The following is a 23,974-nucleotide window of genomic DNA, read 5'->3' as shown; positions in this document are numbered from 1 at the left end:
GGATATCGGTCAAAACATAACGATACCTTCACCTAATCATTTCAACAAACATTTTGACAACTAGACGGCGCTTTGACGCTTCTGACAAATATGACCTTGGTAACCAGCGTAATACCATATTGCTCTGTAAGTATGGTGTCATACATAGGTGAAAACATTTATTTTTCTATTTAATCAGAGACGGTGAACACGTCGTCGATTTAGTAGACCAAGTATCATGGCGAAACACATATCTGCCGGGCTGCAGACTCGAATTAAATTCTTCAGCGATCCCGGCTGGACATGTAAGAGGTGTGGTGAAGGCAATGACTTTCAGGAACAGTTATGTAAGAAGTGTGGTCGCAGGAATGTGGCACACAACAGACTGCAGAAGAGCATCAAGAGGGCGAAACTGGATCGCACGACATGGCACTGCGCATCGTGCACATTTATTAATCAAGGAACTCATCGATTTTGTGAGATTTGTAACACTCTTCGCAGTGACGAAGTCAACAAGGACCCAACAGGACCTATCAAAGCAGATAGTATGTTTGACGACAATGCAAAGTGTAACACTATTGGGCCAGTGATGATGGACAACATAAATGGCAAGGAACAAGTCAGAATGAGAGGGAACCATGGTAACCATAGAGGTAATAACGAGACTGAACAGAAGTCACGTCTAAGTAAATTCTTTGCATTCATCACTGGTTCATCAGAAAAGATATCGGAGGATAAAAGCCGTCAGTCTGATGGCGAGAAGAAAAAATCAAAAGGCGGCGTGATACGAAACAGTAAACTTTTTCAGTTTTTTGTTGGTGATAACAGCAAGTCTTCAGATAAAGAGAAGACAAACAAAGATTCCAAAGATGTTCCACAAAGTACATTTTATTTGGATGAAATAACGGAAGAATTAGGAAGTGAAAGCGAAAATAAAAATCAATCACATGAGACTTACATAAGTGAATGGAAACAAAGCGAGGTTGATGTGAAATGGACTGGCAGAAGAACAGACGATAAAACCCCAAGAGGTATTGATTTAGTGGTTAATATACCCGATGAAAAACTGATGCAAAAGGAATCAAACAGTTCTGATTTTCGTTTTAAAGTAATCGACAGAGTTGGTGAAAAACATAAACCGGAAGTTCAGAAGTATTCGGAACCCCGGAAAATTTCTCCATCACCTAGACGTAAAGACGGCGCTGGTATAGAGGATAAAAAACGTCTGTTCGAGAACAAATTGGGAGACAGAGAGCAAACACCTCAAGCGAGACCTGCAAATGAGAAAAATGTAGATAAATCAAATGTTGTGAAGAAGAGAGAACAAGCGAAAGAGAGATATGCGAAAGATAAAGACGACAAGAAAATAACTGAGAAATCAGGAAATATTACTAATCCTTTGCCCCCGAAGCAAAAAGACAAAGACGAGAGGAAATATAAAGACAACCAAACGGAAACGTCTATGGCAGATAAACAGAAGAATAGATGGACGTGTAAAGTGTGTACGTACTTAAATGACAATCTCGCACAAAGATGTCGTATGTGTGACACGCAAAGACCAAAAATTGAGGCTAACAGACCCTCAAAACTAATGAAAAGGCGCAGACTTCGAAGTGGACGTAGTTTGAAAATAGCAGATTTACAGAAACAAGAGGAAAAAGAAGCACACAAAAACTGGGTCAACATCACATACTTTTGTCGAGAGGTATATACCAGCCAAGATACACTAGTTTTTCCAAAAGCTTCATTTAATCATGATCGAATAATTTAGTATCAGGCTCCGTTGTAATCTGTTGATCAAATATAAAGTAACAAAACGGAACTTATAAGGCAATTATTGAAATTCTATTTGACAGTTGAAGAAATTGTAGTAATATCTAAGTGGAAATTCACCATGAGCTCCTTGCATGGACAACCTTATTTTAGACATAATCTCGTATTACAGAATGGGACAATGTTCGTGGATGAACAATTCCCTCCCAGTGTTGCCTCATTGTACAACCGACCACCCGTCACCAATGTTAATCCAACGTGGCTTCGTTGCCATGACGTGCGAACAGGAGAAGACAACCAAGACAAGGACGATTGGGTTGTATATCGAGCAAATCCATTGCCTGATGACATAGGTCAAGGTTGTCTTGGAAACTGCTGGTTAGTATATCTGTTTTGAAATGTTTCATCAATATTTCATTGTTTTGTTTGCTCAGTAAACAGATGTATATCATCACTGAATATATCAATAGAACTAGGCCCCGTGGTTAATATTATCTTCATATTATCTGTTACCTGTAGCTCCATGATAAACTTTCCTGACTAACGTGTTAATTTGTATATTTTTTTTAGACAATATCGAATGATTCCATGTTAACGTCACTGTAACACATCCGATGCACATTCGATATCTGGAAACAGAAGTCGTTTATGTGTTAGGGTTAAATGTGACTCAGAAATTACATTGTAACAACGGAAACATTAAGGGGGAGGGTCTTAGTAGGTTTCTTTGAACTGTGCTTCATATACAAATATACGGTTGACCTTGTCTTTGCAATTCTGTATTTGTGGTAACAGTATAGTCTCTAGGTCAAATATCTAATTGCTCTAAGTCAAGTGCAATATATACTTCACAGACTACACCAGATACTTTCACTGATACTATTAAAACCCTTCTGTGTTTTTCTTTTACCGTTCATAATGTCGTTAACAGAATACAAATTTGGACAATAGAAATATATCTTTCGGGTTGCCACCCTTGCATCTCTATGCGTCCCGTTATACGGTACACGTAACTAAGATGAGAAAGAATCTGATAGAGGACTGTACACTACTCAGAACTCAAGGTAACAATAATTATGTTTTGAAAAATCTTCCCTAAGAACTGTTCCCAGGCCTCTGTCTATGATAAGTTTATGGTTATTCATTGATAGTGCTACATCTAATGAGTATGTCGCCTGTAACCTGGAACAACATTTCCTTCCGAGCCAATTTTGTCTGTGGCCTGTTAAGTACTCTGAATCTAACATTTAGATTGCGTTTCGTTACCAGCTTATCTTGTAATTTCATGTAAGATCTTAATGACTCATATCGGAGGCTGTCGTGAGTGTCTGTCACAAGTCTACAGTTATTGTGTTGTACACTGGTCAAATTGGAAATTATTGCATCACATACTACATTCATGTAAAAACTTACATTATCGTATGAATAAAAAAGCATATTTCCTACAGATATAGAAAAAAATATGTCATTTCAAACTGTTAACAAGTTTACCTTTCAGAACGACGTTCCTAAGAACTGGTTAGTAGTTTTTGTCCGAGTTACCAGCTTTAGTTTATATTTAAGTATATTATATACTTGTGAAAGTATTTTGAAAGTCAGGTATATACTCGTGAATGAGATCAATATTTTTGAACATTTACGTATACAGTTATATGCATCATGACTAAGAACCCGTACAGGAGAGAAGAATGGATAGATCCTTTAGTCCAGCAACATACATGTTATATCAAACTGTCTGGTAGAGTTAAGGAAATTTCCATCACCGGCCACATCAAAGATACAACCTTGTGTTCTTTGTTTTCTGCTAGTGGTTCCCTAGACGTCCGTTTACTGGTGACCTTAACTGTTGCGTTAGGTGGTTAAATCCTGACGAAAGGTTATGGCGAGGATCGATCTATAAACAATCATTAAGTCAATATTATTACAATTTGAATATACAATTTAATTTTTGAAAAAATCTTTGGTCATAATCTGATACACATAACAGTTCATCTAAAAGAGGATTTCAATCCTTTATATTCATGTCTGTAGGTTTTTGAGTGCTCTAGCAGTGCTTGCCGAGAGAAAAGAACTACTAGAGAGGATAATTTTGACTCGAAAGTTCTGTAAGGAGGGGGCTTACCATGTACGCCTGTGTAAGGACGGGAGGTGGAAAATTGTGCTTATAGACGACTTTTTCCCATGTGATCAGTACAACCGACTACTGTATTCCAAGGTCAGTGTTGTACATGTAAGGAACTAAACCTAGAGCAGGGACCAATGTAGATGTGAAGAATAAAGAGTAATTACATACAGTTATAGACACACAGATCATAATTATTTTGAATGTATACTTCATACTCGTTTTATGACATTTTAACGCAATTCAAACATATTAGACTGCCATTATCTATCTATATGAGTTACAATAACGTTACATGAGGAAAGGGCTTACAATACAATATATTATAGTGTCGTTTTGGTAATTCATTAATCCTTTCGTCACTAACATGTGTATAATATATAATACATATTAAGAATATCATAGTATTATGGTATACGTACGATATTGTCGGAAGTGTTATGAAGGTGCCAACATTTTATGTAGAAAATGAGGTCCCAGATGCTAATCTCTAAATGATTTCTATGCAATTTGTCTCAGATATCGTACAGGTCATGTAAGTTTGAGTTTTACTAGTAAACTTCTGTGTATCCTTGTACAAATAGAGTCACCTACTTCTAGGATTCCAGATGCACTATAACCACATATGGCATCATTCATAATCTGAAAATACTCTTGACTTAGTCCAAACGAAAACAGCTATGGGTTCCCCTGATTGAGAAGGCCGCTGCCAAACTCCATGGTTGTTACCAGGCCCTGGAGTCAGGACGGGCTATCGAAGCTTTAGCTCTACTGACGGGGGAACCATGTGAACGCATACAACTTCAAGGTATCTCAATTTTTTATAAACAACAACATTCATTTACTTCCCATCGAATGTATTTGTCAGATGCAACTCCAAGGCGCATCCGAGTCTGATATAAACCTAGTGTATTTGTTGTGAATGTACACAACATGTATCGATTGGATACGATAATAAACGGTTTATGTTACCTGGGCGATAGTTTTCAAGAATGTCTTCTAAGAAATCGATCTGAACCTTCGTTTTGATATTTATATCAAGGGATAAGATTTCAATGATTGCAGTGTGGTATTATTTCCTGATCTTATAAGCCATTATTAATACAGTATTACTGCTTTTTTTACAGAACAGGATGATGATGATGTAGAAATAGACGAGAAGAAAATCTGGACAAAACTCGTTAAGGCTCGTCAGTCGAAGTAAATATTTTATAGTTTATGGTTGATACATATTCATACGTATATATATCATGTATATAGGATGTAGCCTGCTTCTCTGCATCATAATCGAGTTGCATTATTTGATACATTTTCAATGACATAGACATACTATGTACCCGAAGATAACATAGCAATATTACACATAACATTTGTTTATTTATGAAGTCATTATACTACATTTACCAAATGTTTTTTTGAAAGGTTCCTAATGGGGACGTCCTGTGGTAGCCTGAAGATGAAGCCAAGTGATCTCCAACACTACGACACTATGGGACTGATCCCTAATCACGCCTACTCACTTCTAGACATACAGGATGTGGCAGGGAATCGGTGAGCAGGAACAAATTTTAAATAATAATCGTAAATCGAGATAGGTTATCTCCCTTTTGTCAGCATTAAAGTTATGAATAATTTCTTTATTACAACTTAGATGTATACTTCTTAATCTAAGTATTGTTTTACTTTGCTGTCATTTGGGATCGTTATATAAGTTACTAAGATTAACCAAGATTTATATGTTAGATGTCGGCGATAAAGCAGAAGACGCTCTCTCTTCTCCTTTCTCCATTCTCTCTCCATGAATCTCCGTGCAAATCTTTCCTCTGTTATCATTTTGTCCTGGTGTTGTTAAATCTGAATTTGGATTACGATTCTGTCGACGTGTTGGTATTTTCTTTATTGTAGTTATGTACATGTAAGATCATAAGTAGAAAGTAAACGTGAAGCAAATGTCTTTATAGACTGGTAAAGATTCGGAATCCCTGGGGTACTGTTTCTTGGAAAGGGAACTGGTCTGATTACTCCTCCAATTGGTCACAAATTAGTGAGCGGACGAAAAGAAACATACAACTGGATGGAAATGACAAAGGGATATTCTGGATGTGTCTACCTGATTTCATGAGGTATGGATTGAAACACTGAGTATGATATGATACATACTAATCCGTGCAATTGTTATCAAAGGGTGACCTGGTTTAAGTGTTTTGTTTTTAGGTAAGACACGATGTCTTTCATTTTTGATTAATGTGTTTTTATCGACAAAGACGTTCTTAGCTTGATAGTTTTATCGTGCAGTTTGTAATATGTACCTTTGAACAAAACCTAGCTCGAAAGAAATGCAATATAGAAGACTTGTCATGATGCACCGTTATTAAATAGCTTTAATATTGTATTTTATGTAGATAAGGTTGTCGTGAATCATCAAATTTATCCGAAATAGCAGTGTTGAGATGTACACAAATGTTTTAAGTAATCTGGCAGTGTTGTGGTGTACATAATCGTTATAAATATTTTAACAGTGTTGTGGTTGCACATTTGTTTTAGATATTTTGTCTGTGTTGAGGTTACACATTTGTTACTGGTATTGCCGGTATTATAACAGTCATGTAGTGTACAGATCTGTTATATATTTTGAAAGTTTTGAGATGTACACATTTGTTATAGTTATTTTGTCTGTGTTGAGGTTACACATTTGTTACTGGTATTGCCGGTATTATAACAGTCATGTAGTGTACAGATCTGTTATATATTTTGAAAGTTTTGAGATGTACACATTTGTTATAGATATTATAACAATGTTGAGGTATACATATTTGTTACAGGTATTTTGTCAATGTTGAAGTGTACACATTTATACATATATAAATAAGAACAAAAATGTTCGTGTCACAAATGAGTTTACATTTCGTTCCAAATTGACTCCGATTATTAACTATATGCCGGAAATAGAAAATCCAGTTCTCTGGTTTGATTTTTCTGTGGGCGATTTGTCGAATTTGGAGCCTATTCAACCCTATTCAAAATAATATTTTTAGATATTTTTTGTACATTTGACTGTTAATTTTCCCCCAAAATACATTTCATTGTTACTATACTTACAATCATTAAAAGAGTTACAGTAAAATATCGTATTTTTAGTCAACAGTTCTTAATTAGATTGGGACCAAGATGAACCGGTAAACTCCTTTCCTCGGAATATGGCACGAGCATTTTTCAGTGGCTACCATGCACAGCATACCGAGATTAATATGAACAGTTTTGATATTTGAATCACCATGATTCATACACCAATTTAAGATTGTTTTGTCCCTTATAAAGGGCCTTCGGCGTCCAACGACTAAAAGGATTATCGAGACACCTTAATTTACACTACCGTTCTTGATTTCAGTTTTTAACTTTATGTATGAGATGTAATTTATGTAATATTTGTGTCTTAATAAAGGGGCAGATTGATTCGAAAATTTGACAATTTACTTGTCCGTACTGTCGTCAATACTTCATTGAATATATATGTATTGCAGTACTACGCATCTAACGAACATTTGTTTGTTAGGATCCAGTACCGTTTAAGGACCATACCGTTGATACTAAATACTGACAGTGTCGCGATTTTCACGTTTGCTATAGATACTTTTTAATATTTTTAATTGTACAGTCGAAGTGTACATCTTTGTTGTAGATATTTTGACAGTGTTGAGGTGTGTAAAGCCCGTCCGGATTGGAACGAACTGCGTATCAAAGGATCATTCCCTCCTCACGCAGATCAGCCTTGGAAATTTGTCACTCTAAACATTTACAACAGAACAAAAATGGACCTGTGTCTATTCCAAAGGACTGTAAGGTAGGCAACATGTTTGGTTTCTGACTAGGTTTATTACAGACGTATACCAAAATAAACAAAAGAGTTTCCAAATGATAGTAAACACATATTTGTCATTTTGTTATACAGAGGTGAAGGTTTAACGAAAGAGCCTTTTGTAGACATGATCATTGTGGTGATGGCGAATTCTCAAGACAGAGTTCTATCAAAAGTTATGTGTAACAGTCGGCGGGCAGCAAAATCGTTTACCGGGTGTGAGGTGGAGCTGGACCCAGGAACTTACACGGTGGCATGTCTAGCCTTCAAACACTGGCAAACAGGTGTATAAATATGTATTCTTCTTATCATATTAAAACTATTAAATCAAAGGGACTAATCGCTTCTAGATTATACTTTAACATGATGGAGTTTATCAATCGTATAAAAGGGCATATGACAATCATAACAATATATGGTAACCGAGAAGATTTCAAATAAAAACAAATTAATTGTTGTTTCCTGTTAATATAGTATGCTTCGGCAAAAATATCTGTATTACCTTGTGTTACTAGGCGTGCCGATGTCTTCGTCGCTTCGCATGGCAACAATCGAGGCCTTGAACAAGGACTTTGTTCTGACCATACACAGCTCTGGTACGGTTCAGTCGGAGGAATTCGACACGTCCAGTCCTTCGTGCACGTTTAATCTAGCAGATGTCATGATACTGTTAGCCATTGAGAAGGGAACCAAACAAGAGGTCTGTTTCGTTTCTAGATGTCTTTATCAATTCACAATACAACAGATTCGTACTTGTGAAGAATATAGATATTCTGTTATACTCGTGAAATATATATGCTATTAAACGGTTAACTAGTAATGTTTCGATTTCGTGGATACAACTATTAAAAATGGAATGAATTACCACATTCTTTGACGACAGAGAGATTAACATTCCTCTTGACAACAAGACGACGCCATTTTGAATTGCTTGTTTTACGTGGTATTCTACCATCTTATCTTGTTATCTGAAAAGAACTGTTTTAAATGTTGTCAATTGTCAAGATTGGAAAAGATTTGCTTGAAAACCAATTTAATAAATCTTTTTTTTTTCATTTACGTAAGAACAAAAAATTCAATGAATTTCAAAAGAATGACGAGTAGGCAACGCTCTGGATGGTCAAAACTATTAAAAGATTTCTTATATCATCAGAAATAATAAACGCTTTCATCAAATTGATAAATTCCTTTATTTTACTTGCATAAATGTAATAATGATGTTTTCAGGAGAGTATTTTCAATCATATTTGTTTCTTGTTTTGATTGCTAATTGTTAACGTTTAGAGGGTAAACATTTTGTCTTAACTTATCTATACGCCTGTGTGTTCCATTCGATTATCAAACTTTATAAATGTGCAAGGACTACTCTTGGAATAACTTTGATGGAGACCATAGTTTTGAATGTTTTATATCTTCTCTGAACTCATTTTCACGATTATTAACGATGGTAATTCAGGAATTATATCTTTTCCTCTGAAATCAGCATATATGAACAACATTTTTAAAGTATTGACCAGGAAAACCAAAGCTTACAGGTTTTTAAAACTCTTATTCTTCTGTGTTAATAAACACAAACTAGTTAGGCTCATATTGTATATTATCATCCCGTGCTACATTCACCGTGATATAATTATTTCTATAACCTAGATAAAAAGCTCCCGAATATTTACAGTATATTATCAATATATATATAATTCTAAGATGACTAAATATATCATAAAGACCTATGACGATGACGAAATAATTACTTGCTTTTGACAGCTATCTCCAGGGCTCAATTTGTACGCGCTGTGGTGGTATGGTGCAGTGTTTGTGGTAGAAAACACGACGGACGACCAGTACGGACAGGTCAAGTGTGACACGTCTAATAGTTCGTATCTAATCTCCACTCGCGGCAGCTTTGTTACCATGGACTGTATACCCCCTAGACACAGGTACGTGCACTTCTAAATGTTGCGTAAGGTTGCCATGAGCGACTAATCTTCCTGAAATAAATCATATCCTCAAACATCTAATCATAAGCAAAAATAAGGCAAATCATTTTCTATACATGAAGCGTCTATGTCGGTAAAATCGATCCTCCATGTCTCCTGAAAATGCATATAGCCACACTAATATTTAATGTTCATTTCATTTATTTGATATATGAATTTTTAACGTTGAATTTGCTGGCTAGTGAGCCCTATCTATGAATAGTTCGAAGTTAGTTGTGGACATTTTCCAAACATTTATCACAGCTGACAAGTCAAGGAAGAAAAAACTGGTGTACGTTGCAGTTTACTCGTTATTTGGAAGGATGTGTCCGTGACTGTTGTTATTCACTCGCATTTCGTTGTGCAGTTCTTCCAGCACTGATGTCTAGTACCAAAATATGTTAAATTCATTCCATCAATTTGTCATTTACTCGTATTGGGAAAGGGATCAAATTGGCATGGAACATAGTAGTAAATATAAGATCTCCGCGAGAAGGAAATGAAAAATGTTGTTGTATCTAGCACTAAGAATCAAGAGCAGGTGCATTTCCTCTCACCTTTTATAAAATGAGACATGGTGAACCCATTGACTGTCTTTGATTTTGCTGTGAATGACAGTTTTTTCCTGTAGGATCTCATTTATTTTTGTTATATACACCATTCTTCACATGATTTAAAAATTGCAAAAAAAAATTGTTACAATGATGTTAATTAATTTTAATATATCTTACATCATACCATATGCATTTTATTACAGACAGGTGCTACAAATTTTGACCCCTCTTGAACCGGTAACTGGTTGGTCAACCAACAGGTCCATGCAATATCTCATGTCCCCTTCCTCAGGACTGTACCGAGAATGGCGAGTACCCGATGGTGTGTTACATGTACCAGCTATAACAGCAGATGTTGCTGCTCTACACAATCCTCGACAGTTCTGAGTGGTGTCTACCTTATATTCGATTGTAAACCAGGTACATCAACGAGTGGTCCACTTCAACAGAGCCCACGACAGTTTTTAGGAGAATCGTCCCCATATTCGCTAGTGAACCAAGTACATAAGAGTCCTCCCCTCCACGGTACACGAAAATTCTGAGGGGAGTCGTCTTCATATTCGAATGTAAGATTAGTATATCAACAAGTGCTTGTAATTGTTTCTGTTTAAAGAGGGGAAGCAAAAGTAAGACGTTTCTAAAGAAAATGATTACTCTTCTCTCATCACTTCATGGAGGCTTACAGCTGTTAGTAAGCTTTCATAACAGAGAGATGCATGTCGATGCAAGAGATGATAGGTTTTACGGTAATAGCTACTACTATCTCATCATGTGGTATACATTTCGATTATTTTGGTGTTTGTTGGTTATTTCTGATCAGGTTATACTTTGTTATTACCAGGATTGACCTAGCTTTAATTTTCCGGTGCTATCAAGGCGGCAGGAGACGCCTATTTGTCTGAAACGTATTCTCCGTATATTTTGTCTATGCTATGCTGCTCTTTATTGATTTCTTAGGATAGTTGTATTTTATGTATTTAACGACGTTATCATTACAACTATGTCGAGTTTTTTTCAGTATTTTCAAGGTTAACCTCTGTTGGTTTCCGACGTTAGTGGCACATTCGCTTTGAATTTAATTGCCCAAAGAAAAATAGTCTATCACTTGTCCACATGTGACGTCAGAGTGTGTTGCTGCACTACATGACACCCACTGTCCCCATAATTTTCATATATAAAGCTTAATGATAATTAGCATAATGTTTTATGTATTAATTTGAAATTATCTTTGATCAGTGCTGGAAGCCGTTATTAGTATTTAGAAATTAGTTAGTTCCCCGATGAATATAATGCCATATTAATCAATTCGAGGCCCTAGATTAACATGACAACCATGGAAACACTCGTTTATCTAATTATCATGCTACAGGACTAGACAACGTATTAAATTTGAACAAATTATTTAGTTTTCGTTAATTTTTAGGGTCACAGCTAGATCGAGATGCCAATGATTATCAACTGTTATTGTGAGTGCATCGCTTAGAACTTTCAATTTCTTACGCTATTTGGTATGAAAAATAAGATCACTATTTTATGAGATACACATAGCCTCAAAAATAAACCAAACAACCAAAGAAGAGAAAATATCTAAAGTAGATCACTCTCTAAAGTAGACCAAGTATCTGCAGTTGACGAAATCTCTAAAGTACATCAACACTCTTCACTACAACAAACCTTTAAATAAGACCAAATCTCTACAGTAGATTAAACTTCTTCAGTAGCCTAAACCTCAGACCAAATATCTTTAGCAGACCAAATATCCAAATTAGATGAAATATTTTCAGTAGACCAAACCTCTAAAGTAGACAAAATCTTCAAAGAACTCCAAATGTCTTAGGTAGATCAAATTGTCGGAGTAGACCCAACTACCTATGTACACCAAAATCGTAAATGTAGCAAATCTCTGTAGCAAACCGAACCTCTAAGTATGCCAAACTTCAAAAGTACACACCACTAGGGAAGAAAAACATCCAAAATTCACCAAACCTCTACAGGAGACCAACTATTAAAAGTACACCAAAACCCTACAGAAGACCAAATATCAAAAGTACACCAAACCTCTACAGAAAACCAAATATCAAAAGTACACCAAACCTCTACAGAAGACCAAATATCAAAAGTACACCAAACCTCTACAGAAGACCAAATATCAAAAGTACACCAAACCTCTACAGAAGACCAAATATCAAAAGTACACCAAACCTCTACAGAAGACCAAATATCAAAAGTACACCAAACCTCTACAGAAGACCAAATATCAAAAGTACACCAAACCTCTACAGAAGACCAAATATCAAAAGTAACCAAACCCCTACAGTATCAAAAGTACCAAACCTCTACAGAAGACCAAATATCAAAAGTACACCAAACCTCTACAGAAGACCAAATATGAAAAGTACACCAAACCTCTACAGAAGACCAAATATCAAAAGTACACCAAACCTCTACAGAAGACCAAATATCAAAAGTACACCAAACCTCTACAGAAGACCAAATATCAAAATTACACCAAACCTAAACAAAAGACCAAATATCAAAAGTACACCAAACCTCTGCAGAAGACCAAATATCAAAAGTACACCAAACCTCTACAGAAGACCAAATATCAAAATTACACCAAACCTAAACAAAAGACCAAATATCAAAAGTACACCAAACCTAAACAAAAGACCAAATATGAAAAGTACACCAAACCTCTACAGAAGACCAAATATCAAAAGTACACCAAACCTCTACAGAAGACCAAATATCAAAAGTACACCAAACCCTTACAGAAGACCAAATATCAAAAGTATACCAAACCCTTACAGAAGACTGTTGTATGTTGCCCTGACAATGTTTGTCATAAGAAATAATTTTGTTTACAAACGGTGTCGAACTGTTTTATGATTCCCTAACAATGTTTGTCATAAGAAATAGTTTTGTTTACAGTTTCAAACTGCTCTATGCTCTATATAATATCTATATAATTTATATAATATTTGTTCATGTAATTACTCTTCGAAATTCATTATGTTGCATAGAGGCGATGATGTTCAATTTGTATGAATGCAGAGGACTTTTATGGAAAGTAATATTTAAATATATAAACATATGATTTGTCAGTCATGATCACACGCTTAGTGCTTTGCTAGTATATAAAGAGGGTAAATAGCTAGAGACTGATAACAATTAAAGAAAGAGTATCTATCAAGTTCAAACATTACAAATCATTGTTAAATACCAGTATGTCTTAAAATGTCTCTGTAATAGGTTCAATATCCAGCTTCTTTACATAAACACTACACTACAAAATCTCTTTATATGAAGTAACGTAATAGAATATTTGATTTCGCCAATCAGTGGAGGTCAACAAATTATATAGACACAAGCAGACGGAGTACATTTATTATGTATAGAACGGGACATCGTATGATACTAAAAAACAAATCAATCAATTCCGTTTCAGTGGATTAGCATATGTATTAAACCGCGTTCATAAACAAATGCGTTTCATATTTTAGTATTTGTGATATGCATGAATGATGACATTACGGAAAATATGATGAAAAAATTGACACAACAAAATAAATGTACATGATGAAGAAATTGATATTTATTAAAATATGTACACGATGAAGAAACTGACACTGCAGAATGTATGATGAAGAAAATGACACTAGAGAATGAACGATGACGAAAATGACACTATAGAATGTACGATGACGAAACTGACACTACTGAATGCAAGATGACGAAACTGACACTATTGAAGGTATGAATGAGAAACTGACACTATTTAATGTACGATGACAAAACTGACACTACATAATGTAAGATGACGAAACTGACACTACTGAATGTATGATGACACTAGAGAACACATGATGAAGAAAATGGCACTACTGATTGTATGATGAAACTGGCATTACATAATACGCAATGAAGAAACATACACTGCAAAATATACGGTGAAGCAACATAAAAGAATGCCGTGATATTTTAATAATAAACCCTTACTTTTCTTTTTCTTCCATCTTCTTTAAATCTTGATTGATTTGTGTTAGTGTTGTGAGACTCATACACTTCTATAAAGAGTGTTCTTCACACGTAGCTTTAAATGTGTACACTCAGTTACACCGTTCAACAAAACATACTGACTGTTACTTCCATATATCTGTCAGAGTAAGACGATTTACATGTCATTGTCATCAGTGAATGTTAATCTTTAAAGATGGAGAGAGAATTCTGATCAAGGAAAGACAAGGGATGTGTCCACATGTCTGAAAATTTCTTTTTTTTCAGAGACATCAAGGACGACAGCAATGAGTTACGACTTGGAAAGTATTAAAGACTAAGTTTAGAAAAGGTTATTTTCCCCTCTGGTTTCCTTCGGGAATATGACCATTCGCGCTCCTGTTCAGGTCAACAGAGAATTCCTAATATTGCATGGTAGATTGTTTCACAATATCAGTAACGTAAAGAAAATATGACTGTACAGAAAACGTAACAAAACGTATATACACTACTGAGAAACGTGTTGTATGTTATTTACCGTCATGGACAGGACTCTTCCTACCATTACAAAATATTATTTCTTGCCCTGCATAGTCTCTTACAAACCTCAATTACAAATTGTATGTAATGAGAGGGTTTCCGCAACTCCCCGTCTAGATTTTGACCTATCTTTTGATCACTTTTGATTATCCTTAGTCGTCTGCAATTCTTTTAGACCCTAAGCATCATTGACGAGTCCTAGAATGACGAAACAGATGTATGATTTAGCATCATTGACGAGTCCTAGAATGACGAAACAGATGTATGATTTAGCATCATTGACGAGTCCTAGAAGGACGAAACAGATGTATGATTTAGCATCATTGACGAGTCCTAGAATGACGAAACAGATGTATGATTTAGCATCACTGACGAATCCTAGAATGACGAAACAGATGTATGATTTAGCATCACTGACGAGTCCTAGCAGATGTATGATTTAGCATCACTGACGAGTCCTAGAATGACGAAACAGCTGTATGATTTAGCATCACTGACGAGTCCTAGAAGGACGAAACAGATGTATGATTTAGCATCACTGACGAGTCCTAGAATGACGAAACAGCTGTATGATTTAGCATCACTGACGAGTCCTAGAAGGACGACACAGATGTATGATTTAGCATCATTGACGAGTCCTAGAATGACGAAACAGATGTATGATTTAGCATCATTGACGAGTCCTAGAATGACGAAACAGATGTATGATTTAGCATCACTGACGAGTCCTAGAATGACGAAACAGATGTATGATTTAGCATCACTGACGAGTCCTAGAATGACGAAACAGATGTATGATTTAGCATCACTGACGAGTCCTAGAATGACGAAACAGATGTATGATTTAGCATCATTGACGAGTCCTAGAAGGATGAAACAGATGTAGGATTTAGCATCATTGAGGAGTCCTAGAATGACGAAACAGATGTATGATTTAGCATCATTGACGAGTCCTAGAATGACGAAACAGATGTATGATTTAGCATCATTGACGAGTCCTAGAATGACGAAACAGATGTATGATTTAGCATCATTGACGAGTCCTAGAAGGACGAAACAGATGTATGATTTAGCATCATTGACGAGTCCTAGAAGGACGAAACAGATGTATGATTTAGCATCATTGACGAGTCCTAGAATGACGAAACAGATGTATGATTTAGCATCACTGACGAGTCCTAGAAGGACGAAACAGATGTATGATTTAGCATCACTGACGAGTCCTAGAATGACGAAACAGCTGTATGATTTAGCATCATTGACGAGTCCTAGAAGGATGAAACAGATGTAGGATTTAGCATCATTGACGAGTCCTAGAATGACGAAACAGATGTATGATTTAGCATCACTGACGAGTCCTAGAATGACGAAACAGATGTATGATTTAGCATCATTGACGAGTCCTAGAATGACGAAACAGATGTATGATTTAGCATCATTGACCATCAAACAGATGTATGATTTAGCATCATTGACGAGTCCTAGAATGACGAAACAGATGTATGATTTAGCATCATTGACGAGTCCTAGAATGACGAAACAGATGTATGATTTAGCATCATTGACGAGTCCTAGAAGGACGAAACAGCTGTATGATGCAGCATCACTGACGAGTCCTAGAAGGACGAAACAGATGTATGATTTAGCATCACTGACGAGTCCTAGAAGGACGAAACCGCTGTATGATGCAGCATCATTGACGAGTCCTAGAAGGACGAAACAGCTGTATGATGTAGCATCACTGACGAGTCCTAGAAGGACGAAACAGATGTATGATGCAGCATCACTGACGAGTACTATAAGGACGAAACAGCTGTATGATGCAGCATCATTGACGAGTCCTAGAAGGACGAAACAGCTGTATGGTGTAGCATCACTGACGAGTCCTAGAAGGACGAAACAGATGTATGATGCAAATTTAATTCATTGGTTGGCTCTACTGTATCTCACACTATAATAATGAAAAGGTGCTATTCACTTGTGTGTGCTTTGAACCATGTTTGTATCTATCGATATTTACCTATAGTGATCAGGTTTGCACCAAAGAATACGGTTTTGTCATTACTTACACTGGTTGTATCTGTGCAACGATTGCTTACATCCCGAAATTTCATATCAATGCGGATTATATATGAGGAGACATTTAGATGTGAAGTAATATGATATATGTATTTGTAAAAGAAAAGGTAAAATAAAAAACATAAATTAAATCAAATGCTCTTTGAACTATTCGTTGTTGTTCACGTTGTCAATGCCGACAAAAATGAATTTAATCAAATGCTCTTTGAACCATTTGTTGTCGTTCACGTTGTCCATGCCGATGAAGTAGCAGCACCAACTCCTTTCGATATGATAATGCTGTACAAATTAACTCGACGCTGTCCTAACGATGTGTATAAGGTAATGTGATTTTAACGTTTCATTCGGGTATTACATTTCAGCATTAAGAAGAATAGAAAATACTGTGAACAGCAAAAGTTATGAGTAATGCTACAGCACTTAATAGAAAAATTAATCATTTATCAGTTAATTCCAAGTATAATCGGTTCATGTAGTGCTTGGTATAATAAAGCAAATTAACTAGTTATTATGATGGAACAAGGAACCAAATTGATCATCGTCACAAATTAGAAGACAGACACCATAACAACAATTATTAACAAAGAGACGACAAAAACTACATGTATAACTTCATCAACAATAAAGGGAAGCTGTTCTACAACTCACAAACAGTTGTCATTTCTTATACTACATGAGCAACACATTAAAACGGGAACACACAACAGTATACAAAAGTATAAACTACTTCGTCAAAACACAGAAAAAACAGATTATAACACATCGTCAACACACAACAGAAACATAATATCTCACATCGTAAACACAGAAACAGATTATCTCACATCGTCAACACACAACAGAAACAGATTATCTCACATCGTCAACACACAACAGAAACAGATTATCTCACATCGTAAACACACACAAACTGATTATCATACATCCTCAACACACAGAAACAGATAATCTAACATCGTCACCACACAAAAACAGATTATCTCACATCGTCAACACACACAAACAGATTATCTCACATCGTCAACACACACAAACAGATTATCTAACATCGTCAACACACACAAACAGATTATCTCACATCGTAAACACACACAAACTGATTATCATACATCCTCAACACACACAAACAGATAATCTAACATCGTCACCACACAGAAACAGATTATCTCACATCGTCAACACACACAAACAGATTATCTAACATCGTCAACACACACAAACAGATTACCTCACATCGTCAACACACACAAACAGATTATCATACATCCTCAACACACAGAAACAGATAATCTAACATCGTCACCACACAGAAACAGATTATCTCACATCGTAAACACACACAAACTGATTATCATACATCCTCAACACACAGAAACAGATAATCTAACATCGTCACCACACAGAAACAGATTATCTCACATCGTCAACACACACAAACAGATTATCTCACATCGTCAACACACACAAACAGATTATCTAACATCGTCAACACACACAAACAGATTACCTCACATCGTCAACACACACAAACAGATTACCTCACATCGTCAACACACAGAAACATATTATCTAACATCGTCAACACACACAAACAGATTATCTCACATCGTCAACACACACAAACAGATAATCTCACAGCGTCATAACACAGAAACAGATTATCTCACATCGTCAACACACAGAAACAGATTATCTCACATCGTCAACACACAACAGAAACATAATATCTCACATCGTCAACACACAACAGAAACAGATTATCTCACATCGTAAACACACACAAACTGATTATCATACATCCTCAACACACAGAAACAGATAATCTAACATCGTCACCACACAGAAACAGATTATCTCACATCGTCAACACACACAAACAGATTATCTCACATCGTCAACACACACAAACAGATAATCTCACATTATCAACACACAGAAACAGATTATGTAACATCGTCAACACATAGAAACAGATTATCTCACATCGTCAACACACACAAACAGATTATCTCACATCGTCAACACACAGAAACAGATTATGTAACATCGTCAACACATAGAAACAGATTATGTAACATCGTCAACACATAGAAACAGATTATCTCACATCGTCAACACACAGAAACAGATTATCTCACATCGTCAACACACACAAACAGATTATCTCACATCGTCAACACACACAAACTGATTATCTCACATCGTCAACACACAGCAACAGATTATCTCACATCGTAATCACACACAGATTATCTCACATCGTCAACACACACAAACAGATTATCTCACATCATCAACACACACAAACTGATTATCTCACATCGTCAACACACAGCAACAGATTATCTCACATCGTCAACACACACAAACAGATTACCTCACATCATCAACACACACAAACTGATTATCTCACATCGTCAACACACAGCAACAGATTATCTCACATCGTAATCACACACAAACAGATTATCTCACATCGTCAACACACACAAACAGATTATCTCACATCGTCAACACACAGAAACAGCTTATCTCATATCGTCAACACACACAAACAGATAATCTAACATTATCAACACACAGAAACAGATTATCTCACATCGTTAAAACATAGAAACAGATTATCTCACATCGTCAACACACAGAAACAGATTATCTCACATCGTCAACACACAGGAACAGATTATCTCACATCGTCAACACACAGGAACAGATTATCTAACATCATCAACACACAGAAACAGATCTCACATCGTCAACACACACAAACAGATTACCTCACATCGTCAACACACACAAACAGATTACCTCACATCGTCAACACACACAAACAGATAATCTAACATCATCAACACACAGGAACAGAATACACCTTAACGACAAAACACAACAGAAACAGAATATAACACATGTCAACAAATGAAAAACAATATATAACACATCATCAAATCAGAGAAATAGGGCCAAGGAGCTTTCAGTTATGTATTAAACTTAAACATATGCTGCTAAGGAAAAAGGATGATAGAAGTTTAGCAACACCTCAGTATGAGATACAGTTTATACTTAAGTCATGCTAAATATCAACAGCACAGGTTGATAAATATATAAATGCTGACATCTTGTACGAGTATTTACAGTTAAACATACAAAAAACACAACCTTTGATAACTCTCCGACAGATCAACAGGTAAAACAGTTATTTATAGCTATTAACAATTAATAGAAATATATCAATAGCTACAAATACAAAAATCAATTTACAATGCCAGCAACTGTAATACAAATAGCTTACAATAAAGAAATTCACGAATACATATTAACAAATTTACAAATTTCCAACAGTAAAGAATACAAAATGTAATTGTTCTATACCAAAAAGGCGATAGTAGTCAGTAGTAAGGAGGACAGAGAGTACAATCCTTTGCTTTATTGATAGTAGAGAACACACTTGAGAAGTGATACATTTAATCAAATGACCTATAAGAGCAAATGATATAAAAAGCAAATTTACATATATATATACTACATGAAAGTGAAGTTTGAAAAATCAGGTAGTCAATTTTGAGCTTGATATACGTAAGTATGTCACAACGGATATTACGTCAGAAATCATGACACAGCCGGGCACCATCACAAGCAGCACCGTTCCGAAGGCTCCAATTGCATTAGCGGATGTTCGGTTGTCCGAGGCAGATGTCTTCTTCCGAATGTGTGAGGAAAGCTGTGTCTTGTTCACAGACAATTTCTTTTTTGTAGCTGCTAATAGAGTCAAAAGTTCATTTTGCGTCATATTTGCATAAATGGAATTGCTAGTTTGATTAACAGTTTTACAAGAACAAAAGCATTTTCTCAGAGTTTCTGTTCCTCCAGATGGAACAGTTGACAATTCCGTGGTACTGTCTGTCGAAATTCCTTGCTGTAGTGCATATGAGGTCGCTAAATATGAAGAAGAGGTAAGTATTGTCTCTTCATGTGTAATGCCTGGACTAGATTCCTGGACAGAAGTGAAACTAGATCCACGTATACCTGCTGTCAGTTCCGATGACATGATCCCTAATGTCTCTATCAGCGTTGTAGATGTCATTGCAGTTGAATAAATGGTTGGTATAGACTTCATAGTGGCCGCAGATTCAAAGATTGTTGTAGATTCAACGCTGGATGTTGATTCAGCGGTTGTTGTAGATTCAAAGATTGTTGTAGATTCAACGCTGGATGTAGATTCAGCGGTTGTTGTAGATTCAAAGAGTGTCGTAGATTCAACGGTGTATGTAGTTTCAATGGTTGTAGTAGATTCCAGAGAAGCTGTAATTTATTGTTAGAAGTGTAGCTACGTTCAAGACATATTATTATAAACGAAATTGTTGAAAAAAAAATGATTTCAAGATACAGAACATATACAGACTATCATATACAATTCAGCGATGGTATTACGCACATTGAAAGACATAAGTTTATAAACCTAAAAACAATTCTGATATTGATAAGAACAGTTCATTATGATATGACATAAATAATGTACATTTGAAGTACTTACAGGTCATCACGTGGTGGCAATCTTCATCGATCATCCCATCTTTATCAAAATCATTGATATACCTATTTGGCATTACATCAGACGTGTCTAAAACACACAATTACATCGATATAGCTAAAATACGTAAGTTAAATTAGGACTGATATACCTTAAACCAAGAATTTTTGTCTGAAAAACAATGAATTTACGTCAGGATTAAAGGGTCTGACATAATGATATGATGATAATAAGCAGACATGTTTTGCACGTCATATTTTGAATCTTCTATGGAATTTATAGAAAATATGTATATTGCAATTGCGTGGCTACTAGGACTGTTCAAAACAATGATTGGGGAATAGCTGGTTGTACACTCGTATGAAAGTACATCTCCCCGACTCATTTCTCAAAAACCTGTAGCCAGATCCTAAAGAAATTCCATACAAAGAAAGACATAGCCAGTGAGTGATAAAAAATGAAATGTTTGATTAACATTAAATTTAGCGACACTACTTTGCGTACTTCGTCATAGCAACGTCATTTACGTCTTCGGAAGTAGGATGGGATACTCAGTACGGCTAATATTATAAAAAATAACTCATTCTATTTTTTAAAAATATAGAAAAACCTTAGAATGATAACAACGATAATAACTTTCTAAAAATAGAATTATAGCATTAAGAGACCTGTAACATAAATTTGATATCGCCTATCGTTGGGCCTTGGCAGTTTAATGTTGTGGACTTGGCAGTTTACTGTTGTGGACTTGGCAGTTTACTGTTGTGGACTTGGCAGTTTAATGTTGTGGACTTGGCAGTTTAATGTTGTGGACTTGGCAGTTTAATGTTGTGGACTTGGCAGTTTAATGTTGCAAAAAATTCCGAGTAAAATAAATTGTACAAAACTCGAAATGTTGTTGAAAAAAGAAGAGGGACGGACGGACGGGAAGACATCGCCGATTACAATATCACCTTCCGATCTGCTATCGGTAAAAGGAGATCATGAATTTGAACATTACGTTTGGGGTGTAGCAATCATCGAGAAGCGTCTAACAATATGATACAGTGGTTGACATGTCGATAGATGTTCAGCATGGGAATTATTTCAAGTATGCAAATTTAGATTTTAGGTGTGAATTTATAAAGATTGACAGGGTAAAACTGGCTTGCCACTTTTAATATGAAGATTTGTAGATAGTGTTACTCTCATAAAAAAAGTAATCATGGTTTTAAAATTTCAAATACATAGTTGACCTTAGAGTCGTACACAAATCTCACCTCCCAAATGATGATGATTCCGCAACATGTTTATAATATTCTGACCTATTACCCTTCAAAAAGATAAATAATTTACAGAAGTGATCTGTTATATCAATTTTACCAAAAGCGTAGAAATCCTTTACACAGATATCTTCGTCAACACGCATATCGCAGTCGTTGTCGATACCATCGTTCACGGTGTGCTTAGTCACAATGCATATCTAAAATATATAACAGAGCTAACGTGAATTCCCATTGCGAAAAAAAAAATCATGTAACCAAAATTTGAAGAGGGGAACCGAAAAAGTCATGTCAAGATTGAATAATCTCATATGACATGTAAACAAGTGTAATTTTCCGTTACCAATGCTAGCATTTCCGAACCACATCAGCCAGACTGACATAAATCTGAATTGGCTGTATTCCTACTTCCAACTTTTTGCTGACGTGTCATTGCATATGATATCGTTTAATTATAATGTTACAATAGAAAATGGGAAATTTCAGACAATTACAGCTTCTAAAGTTGGTCAATACACAATTTATGTAATGGGTGTTAAGTATACTGAAAACAGACGGGTGTTTCGATGAAGCAAAGGACGCTTACTCTACCGAAACACATGGTCTATAAAGTCCTTTCGCTTTTTCAAGTGTTTCCTTGTAAATATTTCTCCTTTCGTTCTCGTTTTATTGGTTTTATGTTTGTTACCGTGTCATCGTGTTTCTTAATGTTACGGTAATTTCTGTATTATTCCCTTAATGATCTGGTCTAGCTAGTGTAGTGTAGGGACTGGATAATTAATCAGGTTAGGCGATACGGACGTGCTCAGAATGTACACACAGTCGTGTTTCTAGTAGCTATTGGAGTCGCACATTAGTTTGTCTATTTATGTGATATTGTAATTACTTATAACGTTCAATTTACAGAATAATTAACTAAAATAAATATTTTTCAGTTCGAGTAATAATTTTTTTGATAGGATTTTAGGTAAGATTGAATGTAAGTGACTATAGTATATATATATATTCATATTGTATGTTCATGGGGCTTTATATCCGGGAAGTATTCAGGTTGAAGCTACCTCGGAATCGACGTACAATCTTGGTGTTATTCTTCAGACACTTAAATCTCTTATAACAGGTCATGTGACCTTGAGTTGACATTGCAAGGTTATCTGTAAATGCGATTCGCTAAAGTGTTTACTTCATTTTATATTTTATACGCGATCAGTATATTTAATCATCTTGGATCTATATGTCGTTAGAAACGGGTATAAGTATGAAAAATAGTGTGATATGTTCACATCTTATACCTGGGAGAATAAATCAC

At 35.6% G+C, this 23,974-nt stretch overlaps 1 protein-coding gene across 1 annotated transcript; it reads left to right on the top strand.

The window, feature by feature from the left end:
* Nucleotides 1-217: 217 nt before the first annotated feature.
* On the top strand, nt 218-10,644 carry LOC132547345 (calpain-15-like). The gene is made up of 12 exons (XM_060211114.1): nt 218-1,684; nt 1,925-2,130; nt 3,784-3,967; nt 4,538-4,682; nt 5,002-5,074; nt 5,297-5,425; nt 5,836-5,997; nt 7,554-7,715; nt 7,824-8,014; nt 8,246-8,430; nt 9,492-9,664; nt 10,461-10,644. The coding sequence occupies exons 1-12, from the start codon at nt 218-220 to the stop codon at nt 10,642-10,644; spliced, it is 3,261 nt and encodes a 1,086-aa protein (XP_060067097.1).
* Nucleotides 10,645-23,974: the final 13,330 nt, after the last annotated feature.

Source organism: Ylistrum balloti, unplaced genomic scaffold (assembly GCF_031769215.1).
Source record: "Ylistrum balloti isolate Yb309-2 unplaced genomic scaffold, AGI_CSIRO_Ybal_v1 Utg369612, whole genome shotgun sequence".
NCBI classification, from domain to species: Eukaryota; Metazoa; Mollusca; class Bivalvia; order Pectinida; family Pectinidae; genus Ylistrum; species Ylistrum balloti.
Note: the sequence above shows the minus strand (reverse complement) of the source record. Positions and strands in the feature narration are given on the sequence as shown.

What these genes read in the sequence shown, in the direction of transcription:
- LOC132547345 (XM_060211114.1), top strand. Translation starts at nt 218, where the DNA reads ATGGCGAAACACATATCTGCCGGGCTGCAGACTCGAATTAAATTCTTC. An exon ending in GGTTGTCTTGGAAACTGCTG is followed by an intron (nt 2,131 to 3,783) that starts GTTAGTATATCT and finishes TCATGTCTGTAG; the next exon opens with GTTTTTGAGTGCTCTAGCAG. An exon ending in ACCGACTACTGTATTCCAAG is followed by an intron (nt 3,968 to 4,537) that starts GTCAGTGTTGTA and finishes CTCTTGACTTAG; the next exon opens with TCCAAACGAAAACAGCTATG.